Source organism: Aquarana catesbeiana, linkage group LG07 (assembly GCF_042186555.1).
Source record: "Aquarana catesbeiana isolate 2022-GZ linkage group LG07, ASM4218655v1, whole genome shotgun sequence".
Lineage (NCBI taxonomy): Eukaryota > Metazoa > Chordata > Amphibia > Anura > Ranidae > Aquarana > Aquarana catesbeiana.
Window position 1 is genome coordinate 154,329,557 of NC_133330.1, and position 19,823 is coordinate 154,349,379.

The following is a 19,823-nucleotide window of genomic DNA, read 5'->3' on the forward strand; positions in this document are numbered from 1 at the left end:
GCAAAACAGGAAATCCCATTATGGGTATTTATAGAGGCTTCAGAAAATGACCCTCTATTAATATCAAATTTATTATGGCTTGATCCTAAAGACCACTTTAAAATTCATAATCCCATAACTAAACACTTCTTATCTCTCTGGGATAAACTAAAAACCAAATATCAGTTACAATCTCCACACAATCCTCTCCTTTCTTTTATCAGAAATCCGGCCTTTTATCCGGCATGGATCTACCCAAATTCTTTTAAAGCTTGGACAACATCAGGCATTCAGACACTAAATGACTTCATAGCATCTAAATCATTCCTTTCATTCCCATCGCTTAGAGAAAAATATGATCTACCAAACTCTGAGATATTTAGATATCTCCAAATCAAAAATTTCTATACACCATTCCTAAAGGGGGATACACCATTATCCCAATTATCCATTTTTGAATCAATCTGTACAAAAGATCCATTTGCTAAAGGTACAATTTCATCACTTTATAATCAATTATATGGAGTAGCAAATCTTAATAGACCCTCTTACGTTCAGAGGTGGGAGGAGGACCTGGGACGAACTTTAGAAGACACGGACTGGTCTAATATATGGCTCACATCTAAGTCATCTTCACCCAACATCTTGGCACTGGAGACAAATTATAAAGTCCTAACTCGCTGGTACCTTGTACCCGCTAGAGTGGCAAAATATTCACCTAATACCTCAGCTCTTTGTTTTCGAGGATGCCCAGAAATAGGCACATATTTACACATATGGTGGACGTGCCCAGTAATCCAAACCTTCTGGAAGGAAGTCTTCGTGATTGCATCTAAAATATTTAAAAAAATAATACAACCAGATCCATATTTAACTTTACTTAATCTAAAACCGGAATGGTTAACACTCTCTCAATTCAAACTTATGATCCAACTAATAACGGCTGCAAAACAAACAGTGGCCAAGGCATGGAAATCTCCTACATTGGTACTAGCAGAAACAATTCACAGAATGAATAATACAATGTCCCATGCTAAGATGGTAGCCATCGGTCAAAATCAAATTCCAAAATTTGAAAAACTCTGGCATCCTTGGATAAAACAACAGTTCCTGTCAAATTTCAATGACTCTGTCCTGTTGCCATGGTAACAGATTAAATGACTTACAGAGACACCCATTCTAAGGCTTCAAAGAGAACTAAAAAGAATAATAAACTGACGAGCGGGACAACCTTGTGGACCATACCTCTACCTTTCAACCCTTTTTCTTCTTTCTCTTTCCTTTTCTCCACCTTATGATTAAAGCTCATTATCAGAATTTATTTGACCTATATACACTCTACTTGTAAACAATATGTATAGTAGGTATAAATCATTTAAATACCTACAAAAGTAACTAAGGAAATGATATATATCTTTAATTTAGGTTTACGTGAACCCAATGTTTAATATTTGAAATTTCATGATATTTACCTATATAAACCCTACTGTAGAACAATGAGCTTACTTTATAGATCCTTGTAAACTTACTTTATGTATCTTTATGCATCTTTATAACATTGTATACTCAATAAACTTCTTTTGACAAGGAATTGGTATGATTAACAACTTTTAAACTAGACATAGCTGAAAAATAGAACAACCTGATTGCCAGAGGTTCTGTTCAGAATGATATTTGCATAACAATGCTTTTGTTGACAAATGGAAAAAAAAGCAACAGCAGGTGGTCAAATAATGGTCAGCTAACATCTATGGGTAACTTGACGTTAAAAAGAGGAAGTAAAAGCAGAAAATAAAGAAGGTAGTGGAGTAGACTTAAATAAATTGTGATAAACACAGAAATTTTATAGATGTACCCCTACACCTTTCAAACCAAATCCTTCTACAACTTACTTTAAGATTACAGTATTGGGTGCAGGCACAATCTGACCACCCGTAGATATTCTATGGCTCCATGTGAGATGTTTCATCCAAATTATCCTGCACACACATACACACAATATTTCACAAAAGTGAGTACACACCTCACATTTTTGTAAATATTTTATTCTATCTTTTCATGTGACAACACTGAAGAAATGACACTTTGCTACAATGTAAAGTAGTGAGTGTACAGCTTGTATAACAGTGTAAATTTGCTGTCCCCACAAAACAATAACACATAGCCATTAATGTCTAAACCACTGGAAACAAAAGTGAGTACAGCCCTAAGTGAAAAGACCAAATTGGGCCCATTAAGCCATTTTCCCTCCCCGGTGTCATGTGACTCGTTAGTGTTACAAGGTCTCAGGTGTGAATTGGGAGCAGGTGTGTTAAATTTGGTGTTATCGCTCTCAGTCTCTCATACTGGTCACTAGAAGTTCAACATGGCACCTTATGGCAAAGAACTCTCTGAGGATCTGAAATAAAAGAATTGTTGTTCTACATAAAGCTTGCCAAGACCCTGAATCTGAGCTGCAGCATGGTGGCCAAGACCATACAGTGGTTTAACAGGACAGGTTCCACTCAGAACAGGCCTCGCCATAGTCAACCAAAGAAGTTAAGCGCACGTGCTCAGCGTCATATCCAGAGGTTGTCTTTGGGAAATAGACGTTTGAGTGCTGTCAGCATTGCTGCAGAGATTGAAGGGGTGGTGGTGGGGGGGGGGGTCAGTCTGTCAGTGCTCAGACCATACGCCGCACACTGCATCAAATTGGTCTGCATGGCTGTCATCCCAGAAGGAAGCCTCTTCTAAAGATGATGCACAAGAAAGCCGCAAAACAGTTTGCTGAAGACAAGCGGATTAAGCACCTGGACTACTGGAACCATGTCCTGTGGTCTGATGAGACCAAGATAAACGTATTTGGTTCAGATGGTGTCAAGTGTGTGTGACGGCAAACAGGTGAGGAGTACAAAGACAAGTGTGTCTTGCCTACAGTCAAGCATGCTGCCAGCACTGGGGAGCTACAGTTCATTGAGAGAACCATGAATGCCAACATGTACTGTGACATACTGAAGCAGAGAATGATCCCCTCCCTTCGGAGACTGGGCCCCAGGGCAGTATTCCAACATGATAACAACCCCAAACACACATCCAAGACAACCACTGCCTCGCTAAAGAAGCTGAGGGTAAAGGTGATGGACTGGCCAAGCATGTCTCCAGACCTAAACCCTATTGGGCATCTGTGGGGCATCCTTAAACAGAAGGTGGAGGAGCGCAAGGTCTCTAACATCCACCAGATCCCTGATGTCGTCATGGAGGAGTGGAAGAGGACTCCAGTGGTAACCTGTGAAGCTCTGGTGAATTCCATGCCCAAGAGGGTTAAGGCAGTGCTAGAAAATAATGGTGGCTACACAAAATATTGACACTTTGGGCCCAATTTGGACATTTTCACTTAGGGGTGTACTCACTTTTGTTGCCAGCGGTTTAGACATTAAATGGCCGTGTGTTGCGTTATTTCAAGGGGACAGCAAATTTACACTGTTATGGCTCATTTATCCATGTTACCTGGTCCTAACAACTCCAAATTTTCTGGGAAGGGGTGGGTATTGTCGATACACTGGAGACTACACAATCCAAAAAAATTGTTCGTATTCTACACAGCCTTCTATGCTAGGAAAGCAATCCTGCAAAAATGGAATGACCCCTGCCCCCATCGGTACAGCAGTGGAGATCGCTGGTGGATGCAGCTCTACCTCTGTATAAATTAACTTATCTGGGACCTAACTGCCCCCAAAAATTTGAGAGGATATGGGCGGTGTGGGTTAATGAGCGGCGGCTAACTCTGGAGTAGGGTTTGGGATCAGGCACTAAATAGCTGGAGATTGGCAGAAATGTGAATTTACAGGGCGCCCCCCCTCCTTAATCCCCTCAATAGCCTGAAGTCAATGTAGATTCAGACTCATACCCAACCTCTCTGGACCCTCCTTTAATGGTTACATCCGATCGGACCCCAAACTGGCTGGGTCCCCAGGTACAGTTCTACTAGCCTATATAGTACTACAATGTCGCTTCTTTGTATTTTATACATACCTTGTAGGAAATGTACTTAACTGGCAAAGCCTGACTTATAGCCTTGATTACGATTACTGCTTTAAGGTTTCTATTGTTTAAACGATATATGTGGATTGTCGAGAATGTACCACTGTTTTTGTTGTTTTTTTGTCTTATTCAAAATGAATACATTTTTCGTTAAAAAAAAAAAAAATACACTATTATACAAGCTGTACACTCACTACTTTACATGGTAGCAAAGTGTCATTTATTCAGTGTTGTCACATGAAACGATATAATACAATATTTACAAAAATGAGGGGTGTACTATTGGGAAGCGGCTTTTGCTGTCATCCCTCCAATAAAAGTGCTGGCAAACTGAATAATTTTATATTTTTCTAATTTGAAAAATTCTTTCATCCTTCTTTGTCTTGATTTTTGTGGGTATGAAATTTTTATATTTTAATTTTTATATTTTAAGTTTTTCACTTTTGTGAGATACTGTGTATACTGTGACACCATCTGAACCAAATAAGTTCATCTTGGTTCATCAGACCATAGGACATGGTTCCAGCAATCTATGTCCTTAGTCTGCTTGTCTTCAGAAAACTGCTTTCTTGTGCACCATCTTTAGAAGAGGCTTCCTTCTTGGATGAGAGCCATGCAGACCAATTTGATGCAGTGTGCGGTGTATGGTCTGAGCACTGACAGGCTGACCCCCCACCCCTTCAACCTCTGCAGCAATGCTGGCAGCACTCATACCTCTATTTCCCAAACACAACCTCTGGGTACACCCTAATCACCCTGTGTGGTGCAGATTCCCCCTGTTTAGACCCCAATCACCAAACCTAACAGGGCTCCTAAACAAGTTGCAATAAAAAAAAAAATTGTAAAAAATAAAAATATAAAATAAAATAAAAAAAAACTACTGACAGCATCCATTGCTCTACTGACACTGTCAATATTATATATATATATATATATATATATATATATATATATATATACACACACACACACACACACACACACATACATACACACATGCACACACACGCATATGTGTTTGAGCTTTGGGGTGCACACCCTAATGCGATAGGCTGTGCACACCTATGTGTAAGTATATGCAAATTGGTTAACTTCTTTATGTACTGCCAAAGTAACCACGTACCTAATTTGGGGCAAAGCAGTCCTTCGCTCACAGCTCTGTAATTTTGACTTCAGTTCATTCATCTCTGCATCTTTAAACTGCAATTCTGACTGCAGTGACTGAACCTATAACAAAAGCACACACCGTTGTGTTTAAGAAAAGAAAAACGCATTGTTTTAGATTTTAAGTGTTACCAATCTATGCTAAAATATAGCTGCTAATCAGTAAAGACCTGTCTTAACTTCTTAAGATGGAGCTTTACATAAAAGGGGAAGTTCCGCTCTTCCGCCTCCTCCACCACATTTGGTTTATTTTTTTAAATTTTTTTTTGGGGGGGGGGGAGGAAGAGATCGGGCACCTAGTTTTGACTGATTCCCGCTCCCACTTCCGCTCGCCTACACAATCACATAAAGTGTAGTGCGGCTCTCCCATGCACAGCCAACTTTGAAGCCACAAGCAGTCACAACCAGCTATCCCCAGTTCAGATGATACTGCCAGGGACCAAAAGACCGGTAAAGAATCGCTCGGTTGAGGACAGCACTGGATCCTTTGACAGGCAAGTGTAGCCGCTGACTTTTTCTTTTGGCACATCTGACTGAAGCTCATCTTTAAACACCAACCACCATAAGACCCCTTTCACACTGGGGGCGTTTTGCAGATGTTATAGCGTTAAAAATAGCACCTGCAAACCGCCCTAAAACAGCTGCCCGAGGGCTTTCACACTGGAGCGGTGCGCTGGCAGGGCATCAGAAAAAGTCCTGCCAGCAGCTTCTTTGGAGCGGTGAACTCACCGCTCCTCCACCGCTGCTCCCCATTTAAATCAGTGGGGCAGCGCTGCGACACCGCCGGCAAAACGCCGATCCGCTCCAACGGCATTTTGCGGGCGGATTTAACTCCTTTTCGGCCGCTAGTGGGGTGTTAAAACCGCCCCGCTAGCGGGCAAATAGCGCCGCTAAAACGACGGCAAAGCTGCGCTCAAAATAGTGCCGCTTTACCGCTGACGCCCGGGGCGGCTCGGTGTGAAAGGGGTCTTATGGATAATATTAAGTAAACGTTATGTAGACAATTTATATAGGTATTAAAACTTCCAAACAAAAATCATCATAAAAACAATTACATTTTTCATTACACCTTTTATATATTGCGTCTAGTCACATAACACACATTCCCAGATACATACTTTTTTAAGAAATTCCTTTTCCTTCTCACTTTGTAGCTGAGTCCTCTCATTTTCCAATTGTACATGTGCAGTTTTCTGATGTTCCAGGCTGTACTCTGATTGATGAAGTGCATCTCTCAAGACTTTAATTTCACCATTCTTGACCAATAGTTCATCTTGAAGAGCAGTGAGCTGAAAAATTGAGAGAAGGTATCAGTGAATAAGCCTTATGTTAATTATTTTAAAATAAAATATATTACTATGCTTGATAAAACTTGCAATTTTCAAATCTTTTGTTCACTGCTGAAAGTGCATCCTTAGCCAAAACGTTTTTTCCCTTAGATTTGTATAGAATGGGGAAGAGTTAGAACCTTTGCCAGGTTTTAGCAAACAGGAAGAAAGAAAAAATATCTACAACAGGGAATGAAAGATCAGTAAATAATATCTGACAGGTTCTATTATCTTTAAAAAAGCATTTTCACTTCTGCCTGTGTTGCAAGATTTCCCCTCACTCACTGGGGAAAAATTATGTATCATTGCTCAGTTATTTATACTACAGTAGATTGTGCAATGGCTACCTGGGTAGAAACTAGGGATTTTGATGAGGGATGTATCTCAACACTGGTGTCCCCAAAGGCAATGAAATGACAGCAAATGAACCAGGGCTATTGCCAGGGATTATACGCATTACTCTCACCCACATGCAAGCTACTCCCGAATTGACCATGTTTTTGTTCCTTGACAGCTCATTCCCCAGGCATTGCCTGCCAGTATCTTAACCGTCCTTTGGTCTGACCATGACCCAATTCTTGCTACCTGCAACTCATTCGTGCTCAAACCTCCATCTTCCTGGTGTCTGAATGATTCCCTACTAAGTCTTCCTTAGAAGATTTAGGACTTTGCTCAACAGAATACTTTCAACTTAATGTGGGCTCTGGTCAAATCACCGTTCATCCTATGTTAAGCCAATAAGGCGGTAGTCCGAGGCCACCTAATTCAATATGCATCCCACCTTTAAAAGTTAGATGCAGCCACAACCCTGCTGAAGCAAAACCCTTGTAAGCGCAACAGAACGGAGGTTGACCGACCTCGGAGAGACCTAGATCTGTGCCTGACAGAGAGCAGAATGCCATTTACGGTGGACCCAAAAAATTTTTTTATGCCAACGGTAACAAGCCTGGTATCATGTTGGCAAATAAGCTGAAATCCTTTGCTCTCTCTCTCAGAACCAGATTCTATGCCCCCACATATAACCCAGTCAAGATCCTCGAATAATTTCAACACCACCTGTCAAAACTCTGTTGCTTCCCAAGAGATCCACCCTCTCAAGATCTTACTTCCGTTCTTAATGAGACGGCCGTGCCATCTTTAAAGCCAGCCCACCGGGAAACCCTGGGAGCTGACATCACGGATAGGGAAGTAGGACAGGTTATTAAAGATCTAAAACCCCACAAACGTCCAGGCCCAGACATTCGGAAAGCATTCGAATCCTATCCTGGACCTACTTAAGAGCAGCCCTGACCCATAGGGGTGTGGGCGACTCATTCCCTAAATGGATTACTGCTCTGTATAGCGACCCCTCAGCCACTGTGAAGTATATGGGACATGAATCGCCTTCCTTCCCTATAGCTCGAGGTACTCACCAGGGATTTCCCTTTCCCCACTTTTCTTTATAGACCCCTTGCTGCACACGCCTGTTTGAGTCCTGACATCAGGGGTATTGAATTGGCCAGTGTTAACCATAAATTAGCCATGTTTCCAGAAGACATCTTGATGTACATTACATCTCCTCATATCACACTTCCCAACTTGATATCCCTGTTGAACGGCTTTTCCTCCATTTCAGGTCTCTATGTCAATCAGGCCAAATCCAGAGTGCTGAATGTTTCTTTGCCAGACGCTACTCTCCAGATGGTGCAAGCTCAATTCTCCTTCCAATGGTCCAACTCTATCCCTCATCTTGGGACCACGCTTGCTCTGACATACTCGGCCTTATACGGAGCCAACTACCCTCTTCTCATTAGAGCTCTGACTCGACTACTAGAGTCGTGGAATAAAATACACATTTCCTGGCTGGGGCAGATATATGCTATAAAAAAGGACTCTCCTTCCAAAACTGCTTTCTCCCTTTAGAGTTTTGCCCATTAGACACCTACTCTACAGACCTAGGATTCAGGGAGGGCTGGGGATGTCGAATATCACTTACTTTTACAAAAGCGCCTCAGATAGCGCCTCTTGTTCAACTGTATGCAGGAAAGGCCACACCTCTCTGGACCCTTATTGATACAGTAGACACTGATCTGGTCCCACTCACCTCTATACCCTGGCTTTCGCCCCAAATGTGCCCTAAATCTTTAAATCCATGTCTTGTCTCATACCCTTGTGGTATGGGACTTTATAAAATACTCGGCCCATCCGATATCGCCACACCTCCCTCTTCTTGAAATACTGAAATGCCCTTTGTTCTCTCCGGGACTGCAGAGTCCCCAGAACTATCATTGGTGGCGCAACAAGGGTCTGACGACGGTTCGGTCTCTGTTGTCCACTCGGGGCATTGTCACCTTCCAATATCTCAAAGATACATACGACAATCCTGACTCTGAGAAATGTCATTACCTTCAAATTTGCCATCTGCTGGAATCACTGACAAGAAACCATGATTGGCCAACGACAGCGACAGCATTTGAAACCAAATGTCAGATGGCCCCTACGACCCAAGGTCTCATTTCCCTATTATACTCCTCCATCCTAAGTACCCCATCCTACTGCACTAACTGTGAAAGGGACTTTAGTGTCACACATACCCATAAGACCTGTAATAAAATCTGGGAAGCACTATTCCGTTCTTCCCGCAACGTCACAACATTAGAAAACTCTTTCAAAGTACTGTTCCGGTGGTACTTTACTCCAGCTAGAAATGATAAATGTCTGCCTACCTACCCTCACACATACTTTAGGGCAGAGGTCTCAAACTGGTGGCCCTCCAGCTGTTGCAAAACTACAAGTCCCATGAGTCATTGCAAAGCTGACAGTCACAAGCATGACTCCCACAGGCAGAGGCATGATGGGACTTGTAGTTTCGCAACAGCTGGAGGGCCGCTAGTTTGAGACCCCTGCTTTAGGGGATGCTAAAACCCAGGTTATATGAAGCATATATGGTGGACATGCCCAAAGGTCAAACGACTGTGGATAAGGGTATACAAAATGGTCAATTCGGTACTACACAAATTTAGGAAAAGACCCTTGGGAGGCACTTCTACATAAACTGATAGAAGGCGCTACCAAATGAGAACAAACTCTTGTGACACATATTTCTTGGCCACGAAACAGATGATTGCAAAAAGCATGAAAGACACTGATTCTCAACTTCGACAAAGTGAAAAGTTGGGAGCATGCCACTCTAGTAAATGAAAAATTGACAGCGATCTTAACGGATGCCCACGATAAATTCCTATTTACCTGGCAGCCCTGGTTAGATTACTTTCCATCAACACAACCACCTGCGCGCTTCCTGGAACTGTAAACTGGATCTATAACTGTGCGTTAATATTTCTATAGCGAGCCTCCGAGACAGGGATACCCCCCACCCCCTTTTCTCTCTGTCTCCACTCTTTCCTTATCTTTTCATTTGTTACTTCTGATCCTCTCCCCTTTGGAATTGGTCCTTTACCAACAGGAAAGAACTGTACACTTTATTGGTACTATGGACAGTGACATTGGCTTCAGTTCTGTGGTTCCCAGCTGAAGGGCCCTCTCTATGGACATGAAGTGTATCGCAATCTCAAGCATGGCTCTGATATTTTTCCACCTTACAATTTAATGTTGCTTGGTTATTTTCTTTATCGTTACATCATTGCTTAATGTTCAATATTTGCAGTGAGAAACTCTTTTTGAATCTGTACCTGTTCGTACATGCTTCTTTCACAATGTTAGTGCTTCTTATAGTTTCTAATAAAATTCAAGGGAAAGAAATGACAGAAAATGATCCAAACCTGACAGACAGAAGATTAGTTTTTCTTATTATGGGGAAAGGTCTAAACAAACTGCTCAGTCATCTGCTCTGACAAAGGGGTGTGCCAAGCAATACAAGTTTTAGGTGAATAAGCATTTAAAAACACTTTGCATTTCGTTATAGAATCTATTGCCAAATATGAACTATTCGGCTTGTAATTAAAGTGGTTGTAAACCCACGTAAAAAAAAAAAAAAAAAAGCACGACAAAGGCATAATGAGCTAGTATGCATAGCATACTATGCTCAATATGAAATACTTACCTTAGATCGAAGCTCCCGCAGCGGTCCTGGCATACCGCTGTGTCCGGCGACATTTCTTAGTATCGCGGGCTCCGGCACTGTGGTTGGCCGGAGCCGCGATGACGTCACTCCCGCGCATGCAGGGAGCCAACAGTAACGGTACAGCAGCTGAAGAAACGCCACGAGTGAGGCGTTTCTTCAGTGCGCATACGCCGATGACATTGGCACATGCTGATACAGTGAATATTTCTGAAACAGTGCAATTTTATTAGAGATATTCACGGTACCTACAGGTAAGCCTCATTATAGGCTTACCTGTAGGTAAAAGTGGTGTGTAAGGGTTTACAACCACTTTAATTCACTAGTGAAAAATTAATAAACAAAAATATTCTCCACTCTGTTCCTAGAGATCCGATAATTGCCTTTAGGGCTGCCATCCTCCCAATCATTTAGTATAGCGATTGTAAAGCCAGGCTGTTAATTACAGTCCAACACATAAAGAGACACTTCTGCCATTCCTAAGACCGTCATGCACAACTGATTTCTGTAAGGCTAGGATCACATCTGTGCAAGTCGGGAGCCCTTGTATAGTAGCAGGGAAATTGTAATGTATGTGGTGAACTAAAAGTAAATGTAAACCTTATTTTTTTTTTAAATAAAACAAGTTATACTCACCTGCTCTGTGCAATGGTTTTGCATAGAACAAGCCCCAAACCTCCTCTTCCGGGGTCCTCAGAATTTGATAGACAGCAGCAGTAGCCAATGGCAATTACTGAATTTGCAGGATGTTGTTCAATATTCTGTGCGATAGCAAGGCTAGCTTATCAGGACATATACACTTCATAAAAATGTCAGTGTAGTAGTGTAAAACTACAAATTGTAAATGCTGCAGAAAGAGGTTATGCTTATTTGCCAAAGTCTGTTAAAAGAGAAATATGGCCAAAGCTTATTTGGTCATAATTCTCATGTGGGTCACAGGAGTGCACTTACCTTAACACCCGTGACCCAGAATTAGCTGACCGGTAGCTGGCTCAGCCTCTCAGCCGCTTCCGCCTCCTCCACAGCCTGGCACTCCACTGAGCACTGGAAGGGCAGAGCACAAAGCGGTGACTGTCTCAGAGCAGACCTGAGAACTGAGCAATCAGTAGTCAAGCAAGCTTAGAACCTGTGGGGGACAGCTGCAGCATCAGACCAAAACTGTAGGCATATAGGTGAGTATGTATGTTTGTTTCTGCCACTTCCCACATTTCGTCTTTAACTACTTGACCTCCAGAAGAATTACCCCCCTTCATGACCAGGCCATTTTTTGCATTTTGGCACTGCATTATTTTAACAGACAATTGAGCGGTCATGCCACGCTGTACCCAAATTAAATTTATATACATTTTTTTCTCCTGAAATACAGCTTTCTTTTGGTAGCATTTGATCACAGCTGGAATTTTTATTTTTTTGTGCTAAAAATGTTGAAAACAAAAAAACAAAAAAAGGCAACAATATTTTTTATTTTTAGCTATAAAACATATCCAATAAAAAAAATAATCAAATCTCTTAATACATTTTGGCCAAAAAGCTAGTCTGCTACATGTCTTTGATAAAAAAACAAAAATGGTATATCGATTGGTTTGTGTGAAATTTATTTTTTTTATACTAGTAATGATGGTGATCAGGGACTTATAGCGGGACGGCACACAGACATTATTACAGTGATCAGTGCTAATATGCACTAATGACACTGGGCAGGAAGGGGTTACCATCTAGGGTGATCAAAGGGTAAAATATGTGCCTAATGAGTGTTTGTTTGTGTACTGCTTTTACTGGGGATCTAGTGGTTTTCATTTCCTGCTTAGCAGGGTGCAGCGCAGTGCATCTGCGACTTTCGTGGGTTAGCTGCGCTTTGCCATAGAGTTCTATTATATCCTCCAGGTGTGGTGCACTTTCTAAAAGCACACAAAAACTCCTGCATTCAAACAAGGCACCAAACTCGCAGGATACAATAGAAACATATGGGTAAGCGTAGCAAACTCGGAGGAAAGCTGCAGGTACACTGCACTGCACCTGTGGTGTGAGTAAACCGCAGCACATCGGTGTGAAAGCAGCCCTATAAAATTTTGCCCAGTATTGCTTCACACGGACCTGAAGATCTCTTCTTTCCTGCTGCTGGCACCACTCTGGAGACCGCTAGCTGGGATAAAAATGTGGAGTGCAGTTGGTATCACTCTGCATTGAACAGGAGCCAGCACTACAGAGGAAGCATTGGCTTATGTGGCTCTTGCTTCCTACTACAGCTCCAAATTTACAAGTAGTCCCTCTGCATTGCACTCTGATGCTCTAAAAGGGTGGGTAAGCAAACCCAGACCGCGATCTACCAGTCACCTGTCCGCAATCTACTGGTAGATAGTGATCTACAGGATGCTGACCCCCGGTCTACATAAAACCCCTGCAATAAAAATGCTCTTAAACTCACCTTTTGCTTCAAATCTTCAAGCGGAGACTGCAAAATCTCCAGGCCAAAAGCATTATTATCACGAGGATCTAGTAAATAAACAGAAAAGGACTATACATTACACAAAAATATGGTAGATAATATACACTGGTATATAAGTATATTAAACAGACACTTACTTTTTATTTTCCCCTAAGAGTTGTTTGGGATTTAGAACTCGTGTGTTCACTAGTGTGAATAAAAATCAATTTTAAAAAGAAAGCGCTGCTGAAAAAATTGTATACAAGCCAGCAGGTGGCTGAAGCCAGCCTTTTAGTTACACAAAACCACAGGTTTTAATTATGCACCATTACGACTTTCTACACGCATGTATCCTAACAACCAATGATGTCATCAGTTGATAAGGAGGACATCTGTCGCCTCCACAGCATCCCCGTTTGACCCTCCCCTGCCACTCTCCATCAGTACTGGGGTCACATTAGCTGACTGATGGAGAGAAATTGAGGGAGAAGAGAAACATTGGAATACTAGTCAGTACCAGTGTGCAAAAGTGTATTTGCTTTGGAATAAAAAAACCTCTGTTGGGCGTCCTACATGTGCATGCTGCTGCATTATGTAAACTATTAGAATAGTTTTTTACCTTTTAGAATGGGGTGCCTTGAGACTGTCCATAATTTTAAAGAGTGCCTTGAGATTGTGGTGTTTGGAAGACGGCTTTCAGGCTCATCCAGTACGGTGAGAACATGAAATAAAGAGGGATGGCTCCATCGTGTAGTATTTCCAAACACTTTATTAAAAAGAAAAACACAGTAACTTACAGTTAAAATTTCCTAATTCCGACTACAAGAGAGTACTCCCGGTCTCAGCCACGACCGGAAGTGACAACACCTGGCTCCTCCCTGATACGTTGCGTTACTGAACCCGTGACTTCATCAAAGGGTGATCATGTTCTCACCGTACTGGATGAGCCTGAAAGCCGTCTTCCAAACACCGGTATTGTCGTGGCGATCGCTGGAAGCCGATTGATTGCTGGGATCTTGTTTTTATTCCATACTAAGGCTTGATTTGACACTTATGGGTCTCCATTTGAGGTGAGGGGCTGGGGGAAACAAGTAGCGCACTGCGGATGGTGTTAGCGATTGGAGGAAGTGGACACCGATCGAATATATTGCACACGCACTTTTTCTCTTTTTGCATGAACTATTATATGGAGATCTGCTCCCCCCTTATTGGAGTTTGATTGCACTTTTGGACATTGCAGTTTACGAGAATATTGGACATTAACAGATCACATATTGCACTATTTTGCATTTTTGAAATCCATTTGCACACTAATGAATATTTTGTATAGTCTTTATTCCATGTTTTATTGAAGATTTATCATGTCTATGTGTTAACACACTGGAGTGTTAGTGGCTGTCAGTCAGTGCATATATTTTTTCACTTGTTTTTGCTCATTATTTTAGTTAGCGCCACATACCTCTTATATACATTATTTCTTTCTGTGTGGGAACACTTATATATGTTGGCAGCTTCTCACATCCTTTAATTTATCCGTCTGAGGGAGTTTGGTTTTGCGCATTAGTTCCCCCTCCTACTTTATACAGAGTGCAGTGATAAGCAGTCTCTTTGAACATTTTATCAGCACACTCAAACCACACTTTGAAAACAGCAAGTCTTTGTGACCTGCAGTTTTTGGTGCACGAATATAAGCACAAAGACTAAGGCTACTTTTACACTGAGGCGTGTTTCAGGTGCTAAAGGGCTAAAAATTGTGCCTGAAAAATGCCTCCCCTGCCTCTCCAGTGTGAAAGCCCAAGTGCTTTCACATTGGAGTGGTGCGCTTGCAGGACAGCAAAAAAAGTCCTGCAAGCAGAATCTTTGGAGCGCTGCGGGACACTGCTCCTAAAATGCCCCTGCCATTGCAATCAATGGGCAGTTCTGCCTAAGCAAAGCGCCTCGGCAGCAGCGCTTTGAGGGAGATATTAACCCTTTTTCGGCCATTAGCGGGGGCTAAAATCGCCCGTGGCATCCCATAATTCAAAGTGGTGAGTTGTAAATGCTCAGGCACCCACCATAGTGTAGTAAAATATAATAGCGGTTTTATTAAAAATAAAGAAATGCACTCATATTCAGACAGCAATGATAGGCATAGATGTTTGACAGAGGTAAACCTGCGTCCAGCTTCCGGCATCCAGTGATGCCCCACCCTAATGGGTTGCACCACGTGGCTTCTTCAGTGGAATTTAAACACAGAGTGCATTTTTGTTTTACTGCACTGGTATCTTGGCTACAATTTTGGTTATTGGATAGATGTTCATTTGTGGTTGTTTTCACTATATTTGATTACACTTGAGACACATTTACAAGAATCTGGATTAGCCTTACAGCACTGGACAGCACTAGGTTTTATAGGTTATTTGCATTATTTTGCAGAGCTACACTATTTTTATGATACTTTTTTCAATAGTTGATAACACAAAGAAAATGCCATTTTTCATGCAGCGTTGTCAATGTGGTTTCCATTGTACAAAACTGGACACCAGAAGTAGTGGCCAAAGTAGTCAGCATTGGCTCTAATTTGAATAAAACCCTGTGTGTTTGGGAATCCTAAACCCACCTACAGTAAGTATACCTCCCTTCTGATCTATGCAATTGTAAGCTGCTCAGAGTCAAGATTCAAGGGAGCTGTAGTTTGGTCCTTATGCGTTTCAGGGTAACATTACACAGCCAGTGGAAGAAATGGGAACGTCTGCACATTATTACTGTCCTTATAACTTTGAGGCCAATTCTGAATTTAGGAAATCAATTTCATTAGTAGCAAATATTACATATGGATTTCTGTCAGTGGTATCCATAGGACTTAATAGGCAACATATAATAACATTTTTCATAAAATCATATCTTTTTATTATTATTATTCAATTAAAACAAATAAGAGATAAAGCAGCTGATACATAGAAACTGTTCCATACAGAATACCCATATACACTATATTACCAAAAGTACTGGGACAGCTGCCTTTACACGCACATGAACTTTAATGGCGTCTTAGTCCATAGGGTTCAATATTGAGTTGGCCCACCCTTTGCAGCTATAACAGCTTCAACTCTTCATGGAAAGCTGTCCACAAGGTTTAGGAGTCTGTCTATGGGAATGTTTAACCATTCTTCCAGAAGCGCATTTTTGAGGTCAGGCATTGATGTGGACGAGAAGGCCTGGCTCGCAGTCTCTGCTCTGTTTCATGCCAAAGGTGTTCTATCGGGTTGAGGTCAGGACTCTGTGCAGGCCAATCAAATTCCTCCACCCCAAACGCGCTCGTCCATGTCTTTATGGACCTGGTTTGTGCACTGGTGCCCAGTCATGCTGGAAAAGGAAGAGCCACCCCCAAACTGTTCCCACAAAGTTGGGAGCATGAAAATGTCTTGAAATGCAGACACCTTACGAGTTCCCTTCACTGGAACTAAGGGGCCAAGCCCCATACCACAATCCCTCATTCACCAAATGATTTGGACCAGTCCTGACCTCAACCCCCGACAGAACACCTTTGGGATAAATTAGGGGCGGAGACTGTGAGCCAGGCCTTCTCGTCCAACATCAGTGTCTGACCTCACAAATGCGAGCTTAAACATTCCCATAGACACACTCCTAAACCTTGTGGACACCCTTCCCAGAAGAGTGGAAGCTGTTGTAGCTGCAAAGGGTAGGCCAAATCAATATTGAACCCTACGGACTAAGACAGTGATGCCGTTACTTTTGGTAATATAGTGCATCTCAAACTAGGGGAAACAATTATGTCATCATCATATGTAGCTTTTTACAGTAAATTTCCGATACTGGGATAACCCAAAGTGTTTCAATTGGTCTTCTTCAGGAAGTTGGGGGGTAAAATATCTAAAATAGAACTGTACAGACAATAAGTCTTATGGAAACATATGACCTCAAAACATTCAAATAACTCAAACTTTACATGTACATGAATACTTACAGTGTGTTCTACAAACCATACAATCAAACCAGCATTATTTCAAAAGCACGGTGCGGGTAGACCCTCATTCCCTACCACCAGCCGGCAGAAGAAACCCATCCGGTGGGAGAGAGACACACACACACCAATGAGGCCACAGGTGCAATCTAAAACAGCTAAAAGCAGTATGGAATATATTAGGGGATGTATTTAATACAAAGTAGACAGATTGAGTTATACTATTGTTGCAGAATGGGATATATCAATTACAGTAAACATACACTATAGGGGGTTTATTTCCCTTAGCATTAGATGAACCCACAAAAGAACTCATCAGAAGGACATACCCTATAAACATCTAAGGATGTCAATTTATCCAAGGAATAAGTATCAGTATAAAAGGTATCTACAGTATGTAAATGCCTTGCAAAACAATGTAAAACTAAAAATTCAAAGAACACTCAAATGAAACATCCTCCCGCATAGGTAGAAGGAACTTTTGAGCTTACTGATGACGAGACATGCTGCTGTCTAGCCAGGCAGCTGCAGCTTGTAAGTGTTTTTAGCTGCTTGATTTGGTGTTGTATGTATATACTTTATAATAAAGCTTTTTAGTACTACCACTATAAGAGCCCTCTTTTTTGTCCTGTTTGGTTATCACTTTACCGAGTGGCACATAACAGGCAAGAGGGGAATTATTGTAATCCAAGCTCAAGTGCGATTGAAAAACAGAGGGAGAGGTCCATCTATCCGTAGGTTTGTTACACACTCGCTGTCTGCCTCTATCACTGAGGTAGGGGTTCTGGTAAGCTGAATACTCACCTTCAGGCGTTGGTTTTTCTATCCCTGATAACTGCAAATCCAAGACTTGGATGTTACGGGGACTATTTACTGGTGGATAAAACTTTGCACTTTTTTTCTGAACATTTTTTTTGTTTGCACATAGGATTATGAATTTATCCAATTATGGATGTTACATGATTATTTCAGTCACTTCATTTATTAAGATATTTTATGGTTTTGTTGGTTTGCACCTTACTTCTAGTGCTGTTTTTTAATTCTAAGCATATATAATTTTTTTGACACATGAAATCTGAATTTAGAGTTTTAGCCCTGAAATTTTCTGTGAGAAAACACGTGTCCCCAGCTTGTATTAAACCTCCACCAATACAGCCATCATAATTTCACTGTTGTGGAGTCAACACTAACTTTTACACTGAACATCTGCTCCATATATACCAATAATACCCCACATGTCACCTCCCCCTCAAGTTGTAACCTGTAGTGAGTGGCCTGTAAGACAATAATCATAAGTGGCAGCAGGTGTATGTTTGCCCCCAACAGCAAAATTTCAGGTGGAGGAAAGCATGGAGTGCTCTGCATTAACCTCACAGAATTTCGACATGCAAAAGGTCAATGCACAGCACGCGATGCTTTCATCCACCAAATTTGGCATGGCCGGCAGACAGACACCTGCTGCGACTTATGATACGAGCTGGAGACATGCAAGTTCCTTCTACCATTGTGCTCAAAAGTTTGTATACCCTGGCAAATGTGAAATTCAGGCATTTATATTGAAAATATAACTGATAATGTCAAAAGAACGATTTTATCTAGACCCCTTTCACACTGGGGCATTTTTCAAGCGCTTTTGGGCTAATAATAATTTTTGGGCTAATAATAGCTCCTGTAAAGCGCCTGAAAAATGCCTCCCCTGCAGCCCCAGTGAAACAGCCCGAGTGCTTTCCCACTGGAGCGGTGCACTTGCAGTATGTTAGAAAAAGTCCTGCAAGCAGCATCTTTCGGGTAGTGCGGGAGAGGTGTATACACCGCTCCTCCACCGTCCCTGCCATTGGAATCAATAGGCACCGCTGCCGAAGTGCCTGCAAAGCGCTTCTGCAGCACTTCGAACCCAGCAGCGCGTCTAACCCTTTATTTGGCCGCTAGCTGGGGGTTAAAAGTGCCCCACTAGCAGCCGAAAAGCGCCACTAAAATTAGCACCGCTTTACCGCTAACGCTCCCCCCCCCCCGACATGAAAGTAGCTATAAAGATAATGATCATATCCTGCCATTTATTATCACACAGTTTTTTGGCTCCTTTTTAAATCATAATAAAAGAAAATCACCCAAATGGCCCTGATCAAAAGTTTACAAACCCTGGAATGTTTGGCCTTGGTACAGACACACAAGGTGGCACACACAGGTTAACCACTTCCTGACCAGAGCACTTTTTGCGATTCGGCACTGCGTCGATTTAACTAACAATTGCACGGTCGTGCGAAGCTATACCCAAACAAAATTGACGTCCTTTTTTTCTCACAAATAGAGCTTTCTTTTGGTGGTATTTGATCACCTCTGCGGTTTTTATATTTTGCGCTATAAACAAAAAATGAGCAACAATTTCGAAAAAAAAAACACATTATTTTTTACATTTTGCTATAATAAATATCCCCCAAAAATATATAAAAAAACATTTTTTTTCCTCAGTTTAGGCAGATATGTATCCTTCTACATATTATTGGTAAAAAAAAATTGCAACAAGGGTATATTGATTGGTTTGCGCAAAAAAGTTATAGCGTCTACAAAATAAGGGATAGTTTTATGGCATTTTTATTATTTTCTTTTACTTAGTAATGGCGGCGATCTGCGATTTTTAATTGGGACTGCGACATTATGGCGGACACATCGGACATTTTTGACACTATTTTGGGACCATTGTCATTTATACAGCGATCAGTGCTATAAAAAACGCATTGATTACTGTGTAAATGACACTGACAGTGAAGGGGTTAACCACTAGGGGCAATGAAGGGGTTAAGTGTGTCCTAGGGAGTGATTCTAACTGTGGGGGGAAGGGGCTACAACACACATGACAGAGATCACTGTTCTCAATGACAGTGT

General features: G+C 41.7%; 1 protein-coding gene across 5 annotated transcripts in view; it reads right to left on the minus strand.

Moving 5' to 3' along the window:
• The window catches only part of ATRIP (ATR interacting protein), a 275,160-nt gene that overhangs the window by 175,152 nt on the left and 80,185 nt on the right, over window positions 1–19,823 (minus strand). For all 5 annotated transcript variants that reach the window (XR_012235293.1, XR_012235292.1, XM_073592749.1 and 2 more), the window contains exons 3-5: window positions 12,977–13,044; window positions 6,282–6,452; window positions 5,123–5,226 (exon numbers count right to left, since the gene is read on the minus strand). Coding sequence is in view for 3 of the 5 variants with exons in the window: in XM_073592749.1 (XP_073448850.1) it covers window positions 5,123–5,226; window positions 6,282–6,452; window positions 12,977–13,044 (343 nt within the window). In the remaining 2 variants the exon portion in view is untranslated. The remainder of the gene's footprint in view (window positions 1–5,122; window positions 5,227–6,281; window positions 6,453–12,976; window positions 13,045–19,823) is intronic.